Source organism: Vespula pensylvanica, chromosome 12 (assembly GCF_014466175.1).
Source record: "Vespula pensylvanica isolate Volc-1 chromosome 12, ASM1446617v1, whole genome shotgun sequence".
Classification (NCBI taxonomy): domain Eukaryota; kingdom Metazoa; phylum Arthropoda; class Insecta; order Hymenoptera; family Vespidae; genus Vespula; species Vespula pensylvanica.
In genome coordinates, this window is record NC_057696.1 from 1,291,751 (window position 1) to 1,312,579 (window position 20,829).

The window sequence follows — 20,829 nt, forward strand, 5'->3', positions numbered from 1 at the left end:
CTCTCTCTCTCTCTCTCTTTCTCTTTCTCTCTTGCAAAGTTGCCCTCGTAGATTTCACGCTGCTCGGAGATTACACGGCCGAGATGAAACTTTCCGCTGAGTTTCTCGATCGTTTTGTGCGAAGCTTCGATGTAAAGTAGATCCAGGATTGTGATTACGTGCAGGAGCCAAAAGCTTCTCCTCTCCCATGGGATTAATTTAACAATCGGGTCGCTAGTAATTTCACTTGGAAGTACGGCGAAACAAATTAACAAACTTTACGTTTCTTATATCATCGTGAAAATGATTCTTCTTATTCATATATATATGTGTATGTATGTATGTATGTATGTATATATATATATGTATATTATATGTATATATGGGTATATTATATAACGAACGTTCCAATGTAATCTCGAATCGTGGAGTCGAATTACAGCGGTAGTACTTCTATACATGGGAGATACGTTCCGTGTTATATGAGTCATATTAGATTATACTATTTCCATATCATTGTAGTTTTTTGTTTTCTCTACGAACGATGAAACTTCGTCCTCGAATATATTTCTACATCATCAAAATCAACAGAGATATTTAAAGTGGTTATATTAGAATTCCTTGTATACTATTTAATATGAACCCTTTTCTCGTTGCTATGTTATACTAACATTAATTACAATTTTGAAATTATGTTATAGAGTACATATATAAATCCGTATATGAATCTACGTTATAAAGAATTCTATTATTATTATTATTATTATTATTATTAAAACTCGTCAAACAATAATCGTAAAATAACAGTCGTATTATAACAGTCGAATATACTATTATAATAATGTAATATAAAAATATAATAGAACATATCACAATAGTATTATAATACTTAATGGAAAGATATAATTAAAAAGAAAAAAATAAATAATTATTGAAAGAAAAAGAAAAAGAGAAAGAATCAAAAATAAAACAAATCTATCTATCTATCTATCTATCATGCTTTAATATTCTTGAATTTTAAGATAATATACAGCACCTCATCGCATTACAATTAATTAGTCGAGCTATGATATTTGAAGAATAATATTGTACTATCGAAAAAAGAAAAAAAGAAAAATAGAAAAAGGAAAAACGAAACGACAAGAAACGAAATGAGTAATAAGAAACTATGGAATAAAGAATATCTATAAGATGTACAAGAATCTAGGTCGATAAATTCGTCTAACCACCGATAGATGAAACTTTGAGAAACGGAAGACGTGGGTATTGCCTGGGCAATACTAATTTCACAGTAACAACCTATTCTTCTTCCGGACACATCGCACAATCGAATATCACGAAGGCAATATCTGTTTGGAACTACGCGACACCACGGAGACGACGACGAAGACGATGACGACGAAGACGACGACTACTTGTCTTTGGAAAATTGGAGAACTATTGATTGCCCGAGGAGACAACAGCAAATCGACATGTCCAACCTGCCGACAAAAGGACTCAACCACCATCACGAAAGTTCAATGGTGGAAACACACTACCGATGCCTTTGGCGATTTAATACTTGTCGCGAGTAATACTGACCTAAGGATTTCCTGTTATCTAAGAAACTCGATAAAATCGATCAAACGTTTCATTAAAGTGATTTCTCTTTTTTAAATATCTTCACATATTTTTTCAATAATTTCAAGCCATCGATATACATTAATTATTATTATTAATATTGTTGTTGTTATTACTATTGTATATAATATGTGTTCAATTTTATCTTCTCGCGATCCTATTCTATAATAAAAAATATAAAACGATGTTAATAATTTGTAACGTTGAAAATAATAAGAACTAAATAATGATGACTGAATATTATGAAAATTAAATCGTATTAAAATATACATATATATATATATATATTTCTTTTTTTTTTTGTAGTATTGAAATAAATATTGAAAATGTATCACCGAGAATTTACCATAGAATATATGATAAACAAATGGATAGAGAATCTGTTGACTTCAGAAAGTCTCCGTAAGTAACTACTTCATTATTTAACACGTGACCCAAGAAGATCCCCGATGGATGATGACTTCAACTCAATTTTTCAGACTCCATTTAAAAAGTTGCAAAGATTTCTTTGATGACATTTACTATATAACAAGAGTAAAACTTTGTAATGAGTAATAAAGCTAATATAAAAAGTACGATAATGAATTATTCCTGTATCTCTTATCTGCCAAAAAATTGCTTGCTTTTAGATTAATTTGTCATATTATATCAATGCATGTAAACATTATTAACACATACTAACATTTTATTCTATAGATCCAAAAATAAGATCAAAAAAAAAAAAAAATGATCATGATCTATATACATATATCAAACAAAATTTCTAATAAAATTAACAAAGTAAAAATCTTCAACGAGTAACTACTAATTATAAATGAATTCCATGATATATTAACCAATGTATTATTACATATGAAAAACGAATTTATTTTATAAATAAAACTTTCACGAGAAAACAACATATATATATATATATATATATAAATAATTTCTTTTCAATGCTACATCGTCCGTATAGTCGTCGTCATGGTGGTCCATTCTAATATTCATGCGAGCCGCAGTGCAGGCGGAAGACGAAGCCTTCTCCTTTCTTTTCTTTCTTTCTTTCTTTCCATCTCCTCCTTTTGTTTCCTCTCTCTCTCACTCTCTCTCATTCTCTTTGTGTATATATATATATATATATATATATATATATATATCTTTTTCCTTGTCTTCCTCTTTACTGCAGAGCACTGCCGAAAAAAGGCAGACTCAATCGGCGACGGGATAATTCAAGGATACGACTCGAAAGAACGCAGACTCCTACTCCCTCCTCCCTACGGTCCGATCCATCCAACTCCCTCCTCTTCCTCCCTCTATCTTTCTATCTTTCCCCTTCCCTTTCATCGCTCATAGTCATCGTACTGGAATTTAATAATTCAGTCTATCGCATAAAAGTTACAAAAGGCCATTGTCACCGCACGGCAATACTAGCAAAGAGACGACTGTTTTAAAATGCAGTCAGTCGTTCTCTCTCTTTCTCTCTCTTTCTCTCACACACACAACACAAAGTTTGTCCTTGATATTTTCCATTGTCCCTAAAAGTAAGTCTCCTCTGGAAGGATCAACATAATAATATACACTATAATCTATCCACACACAATAATAATTTCAAGGTGGATGAAGCGTCGTGTATTTGTTTATTTATCGAAGAAGATATATATATATGTATGTATGTATGTATGTATGTATGTATGTATGTATGTATGTATGTATGTAAATAAATACAGGGAAATTCTTCCATAGCTTCTATATCTATCTTATTCTCTTATTCATAGAGAATATTACCTTGAGTTAAAGCGTGGGTGGACGTAGGTGAGGCATACATTTTTTTCTTTTTGCTTTTCTTAGATAAATTACGATGGGGTAGGTAGATAGGTTGAAAAGGTAATCGAAGCTCAAGACACGAATTACTAACGTATGAATCATTCTTTAATTGCATGTACTAACGTAACGTAATATATATCTAGCAATGTGAAATTGATGGAAATGTTTGTGCCATAAATTCTATGATTTTTTATAATGTCTTGCGAAAATATTATCAAATATATAATAATGTTATTAGTATTATGCTAATGTATTTCTCTCTTTCTCTAATGTTAATACATATACTATAAATTATATTATTTACTATTACTAGTATTAATAATAATTATATATATATATATATATGTATAATCATTATTGTGTTTATAATACTATAAATAGCAAATATATTATAATATAGTATAGTGTTTGTACGTTTGTATATATAGTATAAGTATATTACAATATTAACAATATTATATATCAAATAATACAATATACGTGTTTTAAATACTAATCTCTTACCGCATAATTCATATCAAAAATATTTATTCAAAATTACTTGAACAATATTCAAAACAACTCCTCCTCGTTGATAATATCTCAAAAAAAAAAAAAAAGGAGAAAAAATGGAAAATATTATTAAAAAAAAAAGAAAAAGAAAAGAAAGATACATTTTATACACCTATATTACAAAGTAATTAAATTACTTTGTAGAAAACTCGATAAAAAATCAAAATTATTAATATTATACATTATGTTCCATACATAATCTACATAACGTTAAACGTTAATACATTATAATTTCATAACATATATATTTAAAGACTGATGACAAGAATAAAATATATATACCTATACATATATGTACGTACATTCATATATATATATATATATATATACATATATTATATACACATATACATGGAAGACAGAGAAGAGAATATAGGTAAGTGATAAAGTACATAAACATTGCAAGTAAGTCTTGAAACAATCTCATTCTCGCGATGCATCTCCTCTTACATGCACTTAACCGAAGCTCGTAAACAATAAACCGAGGAAGATCGTAGCGCGAAAGTAGGAGGTAGGATCGTAAGTCGAATGGATGTGACAAGACGAGAGTTGGCAAATGTTACCAGAGGTGTCAGTCGACATTCCCGAGATTCCTACCACCTGCCACGATCCGCTTCGATTTACCTCACCTGCCTTTGCTATTGCTGCAATGCACCAGAATGCAATCATTCTACTCTCATGATTGCTTATAAAACTTTCGTGATTTCTTATCTTCTAACAGATTATAATAGATTATTCTTGATTTATTATAGGTAATATTCTTTTCTTTTCTTTTCTTTTTTCTTTTCAATGAAACTACATTAAAAAAAAAAAAAAAATTAAATTATTCTAAAAAGTTAAACTGAAATATTTTTTAACGTAATCTTTTTCTTCAAAGAATATGTACTATTATATTATTGTATATAGTGTCTTTTTGATATTGTATTTAATTGTATTATTACATCAATTAAATCACGAATATATTCATTGATTTAATTTTTTTCTTTTTTTGTGAACCAATAACTGAACTAAAGTAATTAAATTTTCGTAATAAGATATTATATTATAAAGCATGACTTATAATTTAGTTCTTAGTACAGTTAGTTTATTTCTTAATTAATTTAGTTGCATGGTATTCGTAATGTATGCGTATAATGTAATTTATGATTTAGTTTATAGTAATAGCATTTTTTGGGGGACAAAAATATTGTTTTATAATTCTCTATAAATAATATAATATTATTATACTGAAAAAGTACAGTAGAATAGTATATTAATGTAAAATATTGTAACATAATATACTAAAATGTATATACTATATCATACTATTCCATTTATATCATAATAGTATAATATTATAAAAAATCATACTTTTCTAGAATAAAAATGCCATACGAAATTATACTAAATTATAATCTTTATCGGACAAATTTTAACAAAATAAAAAAAAAAAAATCTCGAAATTATTTGCACATATCAATATTGATTAATATTGCACAAGTTAATATATATAATTATGCAATAGAAAATACAAGAGTAGATATTTTTAAGGGTTAAAAATTTTACGTAAAGAATCTAAATCAAGAATTGAAATGTAGACTTTTACTTTATACGAAAAGAAAATATTCGATCGTCGATTAACTTTCACAGGAATATATAAATATAAATAAACTTCTTGCCACGATGTCCTCGATTTAAATCCCTCAAATACACGCACGGTCGAGTACACGTGAATGATGCATAGACATCTAAATACATATATACATACACACATACATACATATATATATATACACATATATATACATAGACGTTATATTCGCGTGACAAAGTCGAAAAGAACGTCCTGAAATATTTTAACAAAAGCGAACGTTTCTCTTCGGATAATTTCTAAAAAGAGAATCTTTACGAACTTGTACTATGAAAGTTACGATTTCAACAAAAATTTTAATAGTAGCTACGTATGTGTATATCCAATGAAGATATTTTTTCATTCGTTCTCCATCTCTTTCTCGTTCTCCATCTACCCTTCTTCTCATCAAGAAAAAAAAAACGAATAAGAAAATTTACTTAAGAAACGTATACGTTCCTACGAGTTCATGCTAAATATAGTTAATCTCAACGATCCGATCTAAATATGTTTAACATAAGAAAAAAAAAAAAAAGAAAAGAAAGAAATTTAATCTCCAACTCAATCTCGAGTTACGAGAATATCTCTAAAATCAAGTTAAAATGTATAAAAAGCTTTATTCGTTTAATTACAATTCATATTTAAATGATTTTATTTTTAGTAATAGGAGATTAAATTATAAGGAAAATTGTGAGGATATAATTGCAAATATATCAAATCATTCGTAAAAATAATATTAAGATAAAGAAATATTTTGAAGAAAATCGTAGGAATTTATACGAGATTGCTACGGACTCATACAAAATGATACTAAATTTAACGAAATTTTACGAAGCTATTCTCAATGATCCAATGTATGTGTGTGTGTGTGTATATATATGTATATATATATATATATATATATATATATATAAAGGAATTAATTACCTATAAAAAGAAATTGAATTAATTAAACATAATCTCGAGTTACAAGAATATCTCGAAAATCAAGTCAAACTTGATTTGACAATAAGGTATAAATATAAGACTTATATAAAGCTTGATTCAATTAATTGTTACACTCCGCACATATAATCTGAAATCATCTAAAATCATTCGTAAGAATAAATAAATAAATAAATAAATAAATAAATAAATAAATAAATATATAAAGAAAATATTTCAATAACAGGAACTCTAAACATTCGTGTTGGTATAGTAATATCAAATACTCGTTGATTGGTGATTATCGATACTCGTGTTACTGTAATTATTCCACGAGATGCGGTTGCATATCACGAACATGTGGGAAAAGTTAATCGATGCTTTTGCCTTTGGAATGAAACATACATCGATTGTAAATCGAAAGGTCTGATAAAGAACACGATGGACCTATGAAATCCTGTTTGAATATGTATCCTTGAATTCTTAATTGACTGGAAACTAATCCATTTATTTCTTTTTTTTTTTTTTTGTCACTATCCATAACAAAAAATACATAAAACTTTGTTTCATACACTGAATTTCTACAAACCTCATTGATCAATTACACGTTACAAAATTTATAAATATAATTTTAATAATTCGTGATCTAAAAAGTTTATTTGAAAAATAAAATAAAATAAAATAAAGACACATTTCGTATCTCTTTCGGCGAGATATATACGATATCGAAATTTCTTATTCAATAATTACAAATCTCCTGTATCAATTATTATAATATATAGATAATTTAAAAATAACTACCGACATATATTAAATAATTCTAAATATATTTCGATAAAAATAAAAAAAAGAAGAAGAAGAAGAAGAAGAAGAAAGAAAAAGTATCACTGATTTATCTCATAATTGTCGGTAAAAACCGATATAAAGAATCCTATCGATTTGCGTAACAAAAAGACGAGAATTCTAACGAACGTATTGAAACGTGCTAAAAACAATACAACTAATATTAGACGTGACTTGGGGTGGTAATGAAGAGATGGGGGCGAGAGAGGAAAGAAAGAACAAAAAAAGAAAAAGAAACATCCACGTATAGACAATGAAAACGTCGCAGTGGGTCACGATAATATTTATTCCACGAATAGATAACTGATTCTTTTCTATTACAGGACCGAACAATCGATATATAAGTACTTACTACAGCAGACATTATTACGTCAATTCTCTTACTTCGCTTAAGACTTCAAACAAATGCTCTTTTTCTTTTCTTTTCTTTTCTTTTCTTTTATAGAAAGAAACGAAAAGAAAATAATAAATAAAAAATAATTCATTTTGTAGCAGCGTGTGCGTGTGCGTGTCTGTGTGTGTGAAATCTGAAAATAATTGTAACAAAGATCAACCGTGCAAAAAATATATAGGGGAGGAAAAAAAAAAGAAATCGCTATTTACATCTTCCGGCGATTTCATCTAACCAATGGTTGGTTGGTTGGTTGGTTGGTTGGTTGGTTGGTTGGTCGGTTGACTGGTTGGTTAGTTGGTTGATCGGGTTCCTTGTCAGTTTGTTTCGAACTTTCAATTCGGCAGAGATCGAAGCTTTCCCTCTGACAATGACAATTCGAGCTTTTCGGAACAATCGTGGAAAGTTCGAGTTGGCCAGCCGTAATGCGACGTACATACGTATGCATGTATGTATAGATGAAATATATATATATATATATATGCATGTAGCATATATGTGCATAGATACGTATGTATGTATTTTCGAAAGAGAACGATCAACGACGCACAATTGTAGAATTCTATCAGAATGAATATTGATTTGAAAGACGTTGTAACTAGAGTTAACACCTATTACGCTATTTGTTATATATTACATATAGATATATATGTATATATGTATGTATGATAACGAATGTTATTATAACTATTATTATATAAAAATGAAAAACTAAAGAATATTATTATTTTCATTTAAAAAGTATCGCAGATAATATTCATAGACGTATGTTATAGTACGATTTTTACTAACGATTAATAATTATTTTATATTACGGAGATTTATATTATTTATTATGTAAAGAATTGTATTTTATTTCTTTAATTAATAATAGTTAATATATTAGAAAAATATATGCATGTAGGTTTACGAATTTCTTTGTATTTCTAAATGGAAATAATAGTATAATTTCACTAAACTTAATTAGTTTCACTTAGTATATTTTTATATAGTTATAGTGCAGTTTCCTACATCGTAATAAATTAATTATTAATTATTATTAAAACGATTTCGTATTGTTATAGTTATTTCTTTGTGATATTATGCTCATAAAAAAGAAACGAGAAGATAAGGTTATGTAAATAAGAAAACTTTATATCAAATTTCTTTCAAATATAAACCTCACACAGTGTGTGTCTGTATCTGTATATATTTTCTCAATAATTTTAAATATCTAATGTCCATTGCAAATAGATATAATTACGAATATATTTGTTAATTACGAACAAATTATCAGCAAAAGGAAATTCAATGTGTAATTGATCAGAGTGATTCTATCGATTTGTACGTACTATCCTTTCACCAAGGGAAAATATCAAAGGATAGTTTCTATCTATTTAACGTTGTTTACAAATTATGTATTACGTTTATATACGCCATATGTGTACAAATTTACTATACCGATATACGTACATACATACGTACGTACATACGTACGTATATATATATATATATATATATATATATATATATATATATACATATAGTAAAATGTATATATGTACATATGCATACACGTTAACGTGAAAGCTATGCAAATAGGAAAATAAACAATTAAATATCAATAACATGTATTATTTAAATCGATGATCCAGTTAACTAGACGAACTTAAAAGTATCTGTGTACTACTCGTTTGAGATAATGAACCAGTTCTACGATTGGATATTTTCATTAGATACCTTTACGCGACGACCAATCAAAAACATCGTTATAAAATTAACGACGTTCGATTAATATACTTACTAATCCTATTCAATTTGTTATCATATACATATGTAAGATGTTATGTTCGGATTAAAGATAAATAAAGCTTAGTCATAACGAATACAGTTTACAAAGAAACTAATTAAATTATTGATATAACCTACAAGAGAAAAAAAAAGTTATAAACACGATTACGTGTCCTGTAACGTTCGTTTATATCGGGGGAAAAAAAAAAGCATCTTAAAATCTAAACGTAAATATTACCCTCGTGGTAAAAAAAAAAAAAAAAAAGCTGTTTGAAATCAAAAGAAAAAGTTTAACCTAAATAAATCGTCGTAGGACGTAGAAATATAGAAAAACATATATTATACATACGCATATACGTGTACGAGAAAGAAAAGAACGACGAGAAAACAATATGACGGAAGAAAAAAAGGCGGGCGATATGATTGCGTCGTTAGAGAATCATTTTGACGAAGAACGCAATAAAATTCGTAATGTATCGTTTGGTCGGATTATATCGACATTATTCTATTTATCAAAAAAAGAAAAAAGAAAAGGAAAGAAAGAAAGAAACTATTTTTCTTCTCGATAGACGAGATATAACAAATAAAAATTAAAATATAACAAAGTAAAACTTACCTCTTCGTCGAATTCAAAGTCACCGTCAAATTTTCGTTTGCATTTCGCTCCGGTGACAAGGACGAGAAGTACCGTTGCCGGGAATAACCAAGAAAATCTCATGGTTTGTCTTCTTCTTCTCTTTATTTCCTACTTCCTTCCTTCCTTCCTTCCTTCCTTCCTTCCTTACTGACAGAAGGACAAACAATCCCTCGAAGAAACAGCACTTACCACGAAACGCGTAAACGAACGAACGAATGAACGAAGAAACGAACGACGGATGAACGAACGAACGAGAGAATTCAAATATTCGTCGTCGTTAAACGCGAAATATTATCACCAATAAGAAAGCTGTTGCAAACTGATCGCGCGCTTAACAGAATATCTTTGTTCACTTCGGTACCGTCCACGCGCAAAGCGGAAACGTTGCGCTCGACGGTCGAAGGAATTGTGACTGCGCCTGTCGGAACGACGACGACGACGACGCCACCGCGATACGGCTGTGCTACGGCGGCAACGCGTTCTCTGATTGGTCGGCTCGCGTCGCCGCGAAATGGTGGGGGCAAACCGAAGAACCACTCCGCGTTGTGCTCGGTTTAACGTTCGTTCTATCCTTCTCCGATTTATACGAACTCGAATCCTTGTCTTCTACTCTCTCTCTTCCTCTTTCTCTGTAGGTCTCTCAACGGTTTTCGTTCCGAAAGAGAATGAAGAGAAACGCGCGAGCGCGCTCGGGACCTACGTTGCCGCGGTAGTCAATACCTCCACCTGCTCGATTTACCTGAGGGAAAGAAGGAGAGAAGGTGTATGCGCGCGCGCGCGAAAATAGAGGGAGAAAGATATATATACATATACGTATGTTTGTACGTATGTATGGAGATATATATATATATATATATATAGAGAGAGAGAGAGAGAGAGAGAAAGAAAAGCAGAGAATTCGGCAGGAACGCAGGAACTCTTTCCTGCGCTCACGCACGACCCAAAAGTAGTACCTGCCAACCTGTGACTTCGTCCTCCCTCCCCCTCTCCCCTCCCTGCCCCCCTCTCACCTATTTTACCTACCTACTTCACTTCTTTTGTTTCTTCTTTTTAACAGCCTCGAGAGATATGATCGGTACCAGCAGTCTAACGTTTACAACCACCGACAAAGACAGACAGATAGACAGAAGATGGACGATGGTAGAGATATTATAAATCTTTAGGTATAAAATATATGTTCTTTTTTTTTTTTATTATTATTATTATTATTATTATTATTTTTGTTTTGTTTTTATTTAATAATGAAGTAACACATACAGATACAACGCATACGTTACACGAAGAAACATTTTACGTTACCGAAGCGTTCATTTTCTTACAGAATTTAAGATCAATCGTATTCGTCTTGGCACTGAACGATGTAAGAACAACTTTCCATTTTAAACGGGATACGTATGTGAGTACGTATGTACATTGTAATCTATCTTCTTATGTACCTTACCGTATACCTATCGTACTACATCTTGTCTCCGTTGTTTTTCGTAAAAAAGGCGTATGAACGTTTCCCACGGGACTGAGATCCAGAATACACGTCATGCGAATGTTTCCTTTGCAAAATAAATTTTCTTTCCTTGAGAAACGGCGAAGTAGAACGTTATTTCGTGTAGAAGAGTCTGACCTTTTTTTAAATTTAACTACACAGCGCGACGATTTACTACGTCTGGCATAACTATTTTAAGTTTCTCTCTTCAAAAGAACTAACCTCTTCTCCTTCTCACTCTATTTCCCTCTCTCTCTATCTCTCTCTCTCCCTCTATCTCTCTCTCTCCCTCTATCTCTCTCTCTCTCTCTCTCTCTCTTTCTCTTTCCCCCTCTCCGACTCGGCCGCCACTCATCTCCATTCGCCCCCCACCTCTTCGGTAAGAAACATATATCACGTCTCCATCTCCATTGTTTTCAGTTTCTCCTTATTACTCGATTGATTATCTCCGTGGTAGAAGTAAACAATTTAGTAAGAACCTTCCTAACCTCTTTAAGAATTTTATTATTTATCACTACTGTGTATGTATATATATATATATATATATCTCGTCCGAATTCCTGTAGAAAAGAAGGATGGGCAATAGGTCGTAAAGTACGTACAACTAAACTTCAAAACGAATGCGAATGTCTCCTTGGAGAGCACTTCTCACGGAATGCAAACGGGCAAGTACTACGAGCTTTCGACGAACATCGACAAGATCGGCAAAAGTAAGAACGTAATATCGCTATAAAGTACTATCTTTAAAATGACATGTATCATAAAACTTTAGTTTGAATTTGAATCTCTGATGTTGACGAATAGGAATATTGAAATATAGAATATCGAAATATAACCATGAATTTGAAGAAATTATACTTGTATAAAGAGAATGTGTTTATTATATTTAGAAATTGTTCAAGGAAAATAAACACATGCTTTCATCTAATAGAACCCTTTACTCAGCTACTTTGTGTAAGTATATCACAACCTGTTACAATATGAGGCTTGTTTTCAAAGTGAAAACGTTAGTAATCATGCAGTGCTGTAGCAAAGATATCGTGCTGTTTTTATAATTTCATTGTTTATGTATATGTGTGACGATAATGTTAATATTAATTCTTACTATATTTTTAAACATTGAATTTATGTATTTCTTTGTTGATTTCAAAATATTGAATTTAGTATGTTGCACGTTTTATTACTATAGTACTGCAGAAATAGCTAATAATATTAAATACTACCTATAACTAGTGAGAATATATAGATAATTGTAATGCATGAATTTAGTGTAAAAATGAAAAGTAGGAAATTGCTCTATCAATTGCCAGCAAATAGAGCATATCAGTGCGGATGATAATTTGCTGTGATATATAATATCCATTTATCTTCATTTAAGATGAATATAATGCCACTTATTGACTGAAATCAAAAAAGTATTAGGTAAATAAAATTTTAATAAATGTTTTACATATAAATAATGATAATCAAATTAATATTGAATGTTGTTTTAATAATAAGATTCAATGTTAAACATTGTTAATCAATTGAGTTATTAGATGATTATAACTTATGTAGCAGAGGAAAGAAGAAAATTTTGTTAACTGAAAAAAATAATTTTGTTAAATAAGGAAAAAAAATGTATATGATAAAAAAATAGGAAGTATATATATTGTAAACCTTTCATACTTATATACGATACATAATAATGTGTAATAATATATATATTTAATAGGTTTTTTTGAATCTTACCAATAGAATCTATAACTTGTGGCTCTGCTTTTTTTGGAGCTTTCTCCACTATCTCTTCAGCATCATTTAAAGATATTTTATGTGAACAACCCTCTATGGTTACATTTATACTACAAATAGAAACGATTATATTGTTATATTTTCTATAACCATCTAAGTTTTTATCTGTGTTTACTAACCATGAGATTCCATTAGTAAGAGAATCTTTTTTAATAAGACATTGCCAATGTTGATTTACTTCTTCGATAATACGTAACGCAAAATCTTTTGATTTAGCTTCACCATTAAAGGCAAATTGATTTTCTGGCTTACCATCAGGAATTTTATAAATTTTGAACCATTCAATAGTAGCTTTCATTAAGCCAGGAAAATGCTTTTCTATATCGCTTACATCTGAAGAGATAGATTAATTTCTTAATAAGATTTTTATCAAGGACAAAAGTAAACTTGAGTTGTTCACAAAAATTATATTTACCATTTATATGATCTGCTAAAGGATCATTTACATCTATCACAATAATCTTCCAATCAGTTTCTCCTGCAACAATATTGTTGAAATATCGATATTTTACAAAGACAATAAGTAACTTGAATTGTTTTGTTAAAACTAAAAGAAAGTATATTATTACCTTCATCAATAAGAGCAATAGCTCCAAGTACTTTGACATTTAAAACTTCACCTCTATTAGCAACCTGTGTTAATAAAATCATTTGTTAAGTATTAAATGAGAACTATACTACATATAATTTTATAAAACAATCATTTTCTTACTTTATAACCTATTTCAAGAACATCAATTGGATCATTGTCTCCTTTGCATCCAGTTGCTTCATCTAATACATCTGGATTTTCCCATGTCTAGAATTGCAATATAAAATATAAAACTCTAATTATATACTTATTTCTTATTTTTATAATAAAGACTTTTATAATAAATAATTATAAAATGATTTTCTATAGATCTTTAACAAATAAAGGAAGAAAGAAAAGAATGGAAATAAATTGCTTATCTCATAGTTAAAAGAAGCAGTATGATGTAAGAAATAAGTAGAATGACATTTGATAATTCTTGTCCTTGAACTATCAACACTATATGTGTAGTATGATAACTACTACACAGAGTATATACATTTAAAAATTGAGATTAAATCAAATGCTATACTTTCTGCACGTATAAGATGATAAAGTCATTAATAGAAAATAAGATCACTTTATGTAGTTGTATTGAAATGATTTGTTCACTTTTTTTTTTTTCTTATTTTTTTATAAAATAAAATAATACCTGAGGAAGAGCACCATAATTCCATATATAACCGTGATGAGGAAAACAATTTGCAACGTATCTTACTTTTCCTTTTTTAGTATCTTGTTTAATAGGATTTAAAGGATCTGAACGACTTATCTCCATCTTTGCGTTTGTCCATCGTGGTATTTCAACAATCATATTAAAAATCTTATTTGTCTCATCAGCATAAAGAGGAATGTCATGAAAGGGAGAAATCGGTCCATCTTCATTCTCTGTAATATCCAAATTGTTTTCTTGTAGGATTATATATTTTAGAATTTTTATTTAATTATCAAAATTCAATAATTTTATCTGTGAAATTGTATATTGTTTCTAAAAGATTCCAGTAAATATTTTTAATATCATTTTATCATCTAAATATATTCCAATTTGCAATACAAAATTATCAATTAAAGATATAATTACTAGTTACATAAATAATTTAATTTATATATTAATTTATATTTAATTTATACAATTTATAAAAAAATGATTAATTTAAATGTTAAATACCGAGGAACGAATAGATGAGTCAATACGTAAACGACCTAAACGAACAAAATAGTTTTCTTTAACAGATTCTCAAAGCATTTTACTTTCACTAAGGTTAAATGTCAATGCACGACATTTAAGTCAATCTCGAAATATACAACTAATACAATTAAAACAGCAAGAATGTATACGTACAAAAAAGTATTCTAATTATATCGAAGTAATAAAATATTCAAAAAATTATTCATCATAGAATAAATTATAAGCGGTATTAAAAGAAAAAGAAAAAAAGAAAAAAGTCGATAGTTCATAGAATTTGTAATATCTTCTACCAAATACATTACGAATGACTTGAAATTACAAAAAAAAATAATAATAACGATATAATTAGAGAACACGATAAAGATTATTAATTAAATGCGACATGCAAGAACATATACTCGTATGCCCGCCACACGACCTTTTACGATCAAAGATCAAATTCATAAAACGCCGAAAATCGAATTAAGAGGTTATGTTTTTAATAACTTACTAAAATATATCCTATAATCTGTCGTGTTCAAACTACCCCTCTCGACGAATGTGTAAGACATTTTTCTAGCGAATTCTTGATAAATAGCACACTTCCGTGTTCTAACCAGATGGCCGGTTGCTGCTAATCTCAATGGAATGGTGAGCTTATTTAAACAAAATGAACGTAACACGTGCAACGTTACCAAAGGCATTCTGATCAATCCTGACATCTATGAATGCTTAGAAGAAATAAATATGAAGGTAAAAGATAATTTTCTTGAATTCAATAGTAAAAAATATTATATTTTTATAAATGATTAATATATTGCTTTGTACATTAATGTTAACTCTAACAGATTTGAATAAAACGATACAAAAACATGAGACATAGAAAGAAAGTGCGAGATATCTGATGTCGGTGTTAACAAATATATGACTCATCCATTATAAGCGACTTAGACCAATCAGAACATTGTTTTTAGGCGCGCACATTGAAATCAATTATATAAAGCACACATAATATAAAGACAATATCAATAATATAAATATATATATACACACATTAATATCTACTTTCATAATTGAATAATGAGATTTATTATGTGTACAATATGATCTGAAAGGTCATTGTAATATAATCATCATTATATTAAATTTTCTATGATGAAATCAAGGAAGGAGGAAACTTTCGTATAAACTCCAGGGTAGCCAGGTTCTGCACATCGATATCCATAAGACACAACTCCAATGAGGTAATAACTTTTATTATAAGGAGACATCAATGGTCCACCACTGTCACCCTAAACAATTATTTATTCAGAATCACGTTAGTCTTGTAAATGCAAAATGCAGAATATTTATTTGTGTACGTGTATATGTGTGTGCGTGTGTTGTGTGTGCAATCAAATGTATATTTACTTACTTGGCACGCATCTTTTCCACCTCTAGCAAAACCAGCACATATAATACGATTGTCTATGACCGCATTCGTGAATGATTTAAATGAATCTTTACATATATCTTGCTTCACTACAGGAATTTGTAATTCTAAAAGACGACTACTCGTTGGGCCATCTGAAATATTTTATAACGTTTATCCATTGATATCTCTTATATTTCACACAAATTGATCTAATTTTTTATAAGAAAAAAAATAAATTAATAAATTAATAAATAAATATACTTACTGAAATAAACTGATCCCCATCCAGCAATGAAAGGAAAGGTATTTTCAAAATTGGTATTAATTAATGGCTCGATAACGGGTAAACAAATGGGATGAATATTTCCTATAAAATAAAAATTATTTATTTAATTAATTAATTATATTACTTACTTTCTAATCGATCGGTTCTTTTCGTTTCAATTTATTTTACGTTTTATACATACACGCACAAAACTTACGTGAAAATGGAATATCTTCTGCTAATCTAATAATAGCAATATCGTTAGTGTAACTCGTTGGATTGTATTGTGGATGTAGAATTTTATTTTCGATTAAAATGTCAATAGGATCAGCACCATCTGTGGTACTGTTCAAATCCAATTCTCCGAGACGTGCCATAAATAAATTATTTCGTTGATAAACACAATGTCCGGCTGTGACAACATGTCGAGTAGAAATTAAAGTTCCACCGCAAAGAAATCGTGGTATGTCTTGATTTTTTTTATTGCGATAACCTAAAGCTGTTATCCATGGCCAACTGCCTAATAAAATAATTAAATTAAGTCATTATAATATTATGAAAATCTATAATATTAATTTTACTAATTTAATTACTAACTAATTTTCCTCAATTAATACAAAGCTTTAATAAGTATTAATATATTTATAATAGAATTTATAACACCAATAATTTCATTATTAATTAATACTAATCAATACGATCGATTTATTCGCTAATTTTAATAAGTGGTACCAATTTATTTTCCATTATAATTCGTTTATTATAGTATACTAATATTATCAGAAAGAGAGAGGATAGTGCTATATATATTATACTATTATATATAATACTAATATATATATATAATACATATGCGAATACTATAATATTATATATAATATTATCAGTATTAATAATATGCTACATACTTCTATAAAATTTTTAATTATAATATAAAATGATTCTAATAATTATATACATAGTTAATTAATAAATAAATATTACTATAATTGTAATATATATTCAAAACTTAACATACCCAATGTTGCCGGTATACCGCCAACGATTCTATTATGTTCTCCATGACTGGTACCACAAATTGGTGGTTGTAGAGGACCATAAGATGTATTTTTAACTTCTTTGTTATCAGTGTCATTATCATTGTTAGGACAACAAACACGTGGATCATTACCTTCGAAACCACACACGGAAGCTCTTAAAAAGTCGATCGTTTCTGGTCGCTGTGCTTGCAAAATTTGTAGCAACGGTTGACACTGTTTAATATTTATGCAAATACCATTGGCTCCCAAAGGATTGACACATGGCAGTGTACCTAAAAAAAACAATTAATGATTATATTAAAATATAAAAGAAATTTCTAATTGTCTGATAAGAATTTTCCTAATTATTCATGTATTAATCATTCGATTACGTTGAAGATTTTAAGGATCGTAACTGAATGATAAACTCATATATCATCTACTTATATATCATCTATCATCATTATTATTATTTTCTACAAATATATAATATTTGTGTAATAAATAATTCTTACAGCTGTTGTTAAACGATAGAAATCTATTACTATACGAATAACAAGATATAAAAGAAAACAAAGAAAAAATGCAAGATAAAAAAAAATTAATTTATTGTTCATGCCTAATCAATAAATTAGTTTCTTCGAATGTACCATACATTATACTATCGTAGTTACATTGTACACAATAACATATAAAAAAATCATTAAAATCACATTATCTACAAAGTGTTTATTATATCTGACGTAACAATCGTTAGAAGCAATCGATTATTAAATATGCGTTGGAAGAATAACTCGAGTACTTTCAAAATTTCAACGGAAGTTATATAATCAATATGATTCTACGAATTTCAATAGAATTTAAACAGTCAGCTGGTTGACCTTAATCAACCAGTAAACTTTCTCGATGTAAAGACTTAAACCTTGATAGTTCGAACTTTCATTCCAGACGAATGACAAACTTCTGCGAAAAAATAAGTTGAGTTATGGACTGACTAAATCGTTAAAATCATTTCTCGTTTTTCTTTTATCCTTTTTCGTTTCTTAATTTTTTCTTTTTTTTTCTTATTCTACAAGCAGAAATGCATTTATTTCGCGCTGCCTCTACTTTAAATCGAATACGACTGATTAATGATCCATTCACATTGAATACCAAACTATCGAACGAAGATGTTTCATTAACATTGGACTCAGAATCTATGATCATAGCGTGAAGGCTAAACGTTGGAATTTTCCAAGAACGAAATGTTCAAGAATTTCGCGAAACATTAATGGAATTACGAACCTTGAGCCGATACGTAATACGGCAATATTTGTAGAAGACCAAGGAAACTGATTAATGATCCAACGGTCCACATTTTTAAAAATACTTATCGATGTTACTTCTCTTAAAAGAATCACAGCATATACTGAAACAAAATACAGGTGATCTTGATTATTCGCGCATTCTTTCTGTTTGTTTGTTTGATCGTATTTCGAAAACAAGATTCTTTGAAGGAAAAAAAAGATGAAAAAATAAAAAAAAAAAAAATTAAATAGATGAAAAGATATTATATATAACGTCTGCCCGATTCTTCGTTGATAATAATTACACTAGACCGTCAATTATAATATTTCATTATACATTCGAAGAGTTTTAACAAGTATGTTTATCAGACAGTTCAGGTTTAGATTTAATGATATATGTTTTTACTCGTTATAGCTCATGTTTATTGACATAGGTATGTGCGTATCTATTCTCTCTCTCTCTCTTTCTCTCTCTCTCTCATCAAAATAATTTACAAGTAATCGATAATTTTAATATATACCTGTATATATATATATATATTTTTTTTTTCAGTGTCTCCTTCTTCTTGTATGTAATGTTTCTTATATATAGTCAATAGAATGATTACGCTTCCGCATATCAATACGCAAAACACTCCAAACGAAATATTGAAAAATATAGATGCCACTTTACCTTTTTATTATTCAATGACAATACTACGAGTATAATTATCCAATACAATATAACGCGTATGCGTCGCATGTGGTAAATTTAACTCTTTAATAATACTCTTAAAAAAAGAAAAAAAAGAGAGAGAGAGAGAGAGAGAGAGAGAGGAACAGAGAAAGAAAGAAAAAAAAGTTCTGCTTGGTTACTCTTGACATTGGACACATGCAAATAAATATACTTATTGCGATATTATATTATGATAACAATTCACTGATGGAACTACATTTTTCATCCGCTACTTCCTGTGATATTAATTCAATGTCAACGGTAATGATTGTAAAAAAGGGATAATTCGTTCGGAGAACGAGTGTTATCGAATTTTGCGATAAAACATTAATGCACTAACGAATACATGATGTTGTAATTAATAATAATCATATATCTTATAAGATGTAATCATGAAGAATCGAAATAAGAAAAAAGAAAAAGAAAAGAAAATGAATACCAAAATAAAACTAATTCATAAAGAATGATATTATGATCGAATAAAACGAATTCAGGAATGATCTATAGAAATACGCGTTGCTTGTCACTATACCGTAAATACACGATGACACAATACGAATTAAAAAATTAATTTTCAAGAGGAAACAACACACATAAGAGTTCTTCTTTCATTGGTTTAAAAGTTAACATTAAATCTTTAATTGTCACTTTTCTGTACGTGTGCGTATACGCGCGTATATATATGTATATAAGAAAACAAATTACGCGATAGTTAACGATGAAAAAATGCAAAATGAGATACGAAAAAAAAAAAAAACAAAAGAAACGATAAAGATCATTTCACTCACGGATCGCTAACTTAAGACAAGAAATCACGTAGTGTACGTCAATGATGCCGCTAAGAGACTGCACGACGTTACGGTAACACTCTCTTTATATTCGATGGAGAGTGCTAGAATATAGTAATACTATCAGTTGTACTACTAATTTATTTCTTCACACTAAAGTGGTAACTTACGAACTATACAATGTAAATCATTATCTTTTAC

At 29.1% G+C, this 20,829-nt stretch overlaps 3 protein-coding genes and 1 long non-coding RNA gene across 9 annotated transcripts in view; 1 reads left to right on the top strand and 3 right to left on the bottom strand.

The window, feature by feature from the left end:
• The window catches only part of LOC122633456 (proteoglycan Cow), a 138,979-nt gene extending 128,220 nt beyond the window's left edge, over nt 1-10,759 (bottom strand). Inside the window, exon 1 of the mRNA XM_043821357.1 lies at nt 10,111-10,759. Coding sequence (XP_043677292.1) covers nt 10,111-10,212 — 102 coding nt within the window. The 5' untranslated portion in view covers nt 10,213-10,759. The remainder of the gene's footprint in view (nt 1-10,110) is intronic.
• A 281-nt stretch (nt 10,760-11,040) lies between these two features.
• On the top strand, nt 11,041-12,555 carry LOC122633461. Of its 5 annotated transcripts, none has more exons than XR_006328118.1 (3): nt 11,041-11,271; nt 11,453-11,531; nt 12,178-12,555. It is a non-coding gene; the product is annotated as an uncharacterized LOC122633461 (long non-coding RNA). The 5 variants fall into 5 exon arrangements; XR_006328119.1 differs by having other exon boundaries at nt 11,042-11,271; nt 11,453-11,527; XR_006328116.1 differs by having other exon boundaries at nt 11,044-11,294.
• Nucleotides 12,530-15,860, bottom strand: LOC122633459 (inorganic pyrophosphatase). 2 transcript variants are annotated; one of them, XM_043821362.1, is made up of 8 exons: nt 15,653-15,845; nt 14,626-14,861; nt 14,115-14,201; nt 13,972-14,035; nt 13,818-13,880; nt 13,522-13,735; nt 13,343-13,452; nt 12,530-13,012 (listed from the first exon to the last, which is right to left on the bottom strand). In XM_043821362.1, exons 1-8 carry the CDS (start codon nt 15,843-15,845, stop codon nt 12,981-12,983), a joined length of 999 nt encoding a protein of 332 aa, XP_043677297.1. In that variant the 3' UTR covers nt 12,530-12,980. The 2 variants fall into 2 exon arrangements, with proteins under 2 accessions (XP_043677297.1, XP_043677296.1); XM_043821361.1 differs by lacking the exon at nt 12,530-13,012 and adding an exon at nt 13,028-13,194 and having other exon boundaries at nt 15,653-15,860.
• Nucleotides 15,861-16,211: 351 nt separating this feature from the next.
• LOC122633458 (venom protease-like) lies at nt 16,212-20,745 on the bottom strand. Its single transcript, XM_043821360.1, has 7 exons — nt 20,629-20,745; nt 19,124-19,247; nt 17,839-18,132; nt 17,038-17,340; nt 16,821-16,922; nt 16,556-16,707; nt 16,212-16,433 (listed from the first exon to the last, which is right to left on the bottom strand). The coding sequence occupies exons 2-7, from the start codon at nt 19,194-19,196 to the stop codon at nt 16,278-16,280; spliced, it is 1,080 nt and encodes a 359-aa protein (XP_043677295.1). The 5' UTR covers nt 19,197-19,247; nt 20,629-20,745; the 3' UTR covers nt 16,212-16,277.
• Between the last annotated feature and the right edge of the window lie 84 nt (nt 20,746-20,829).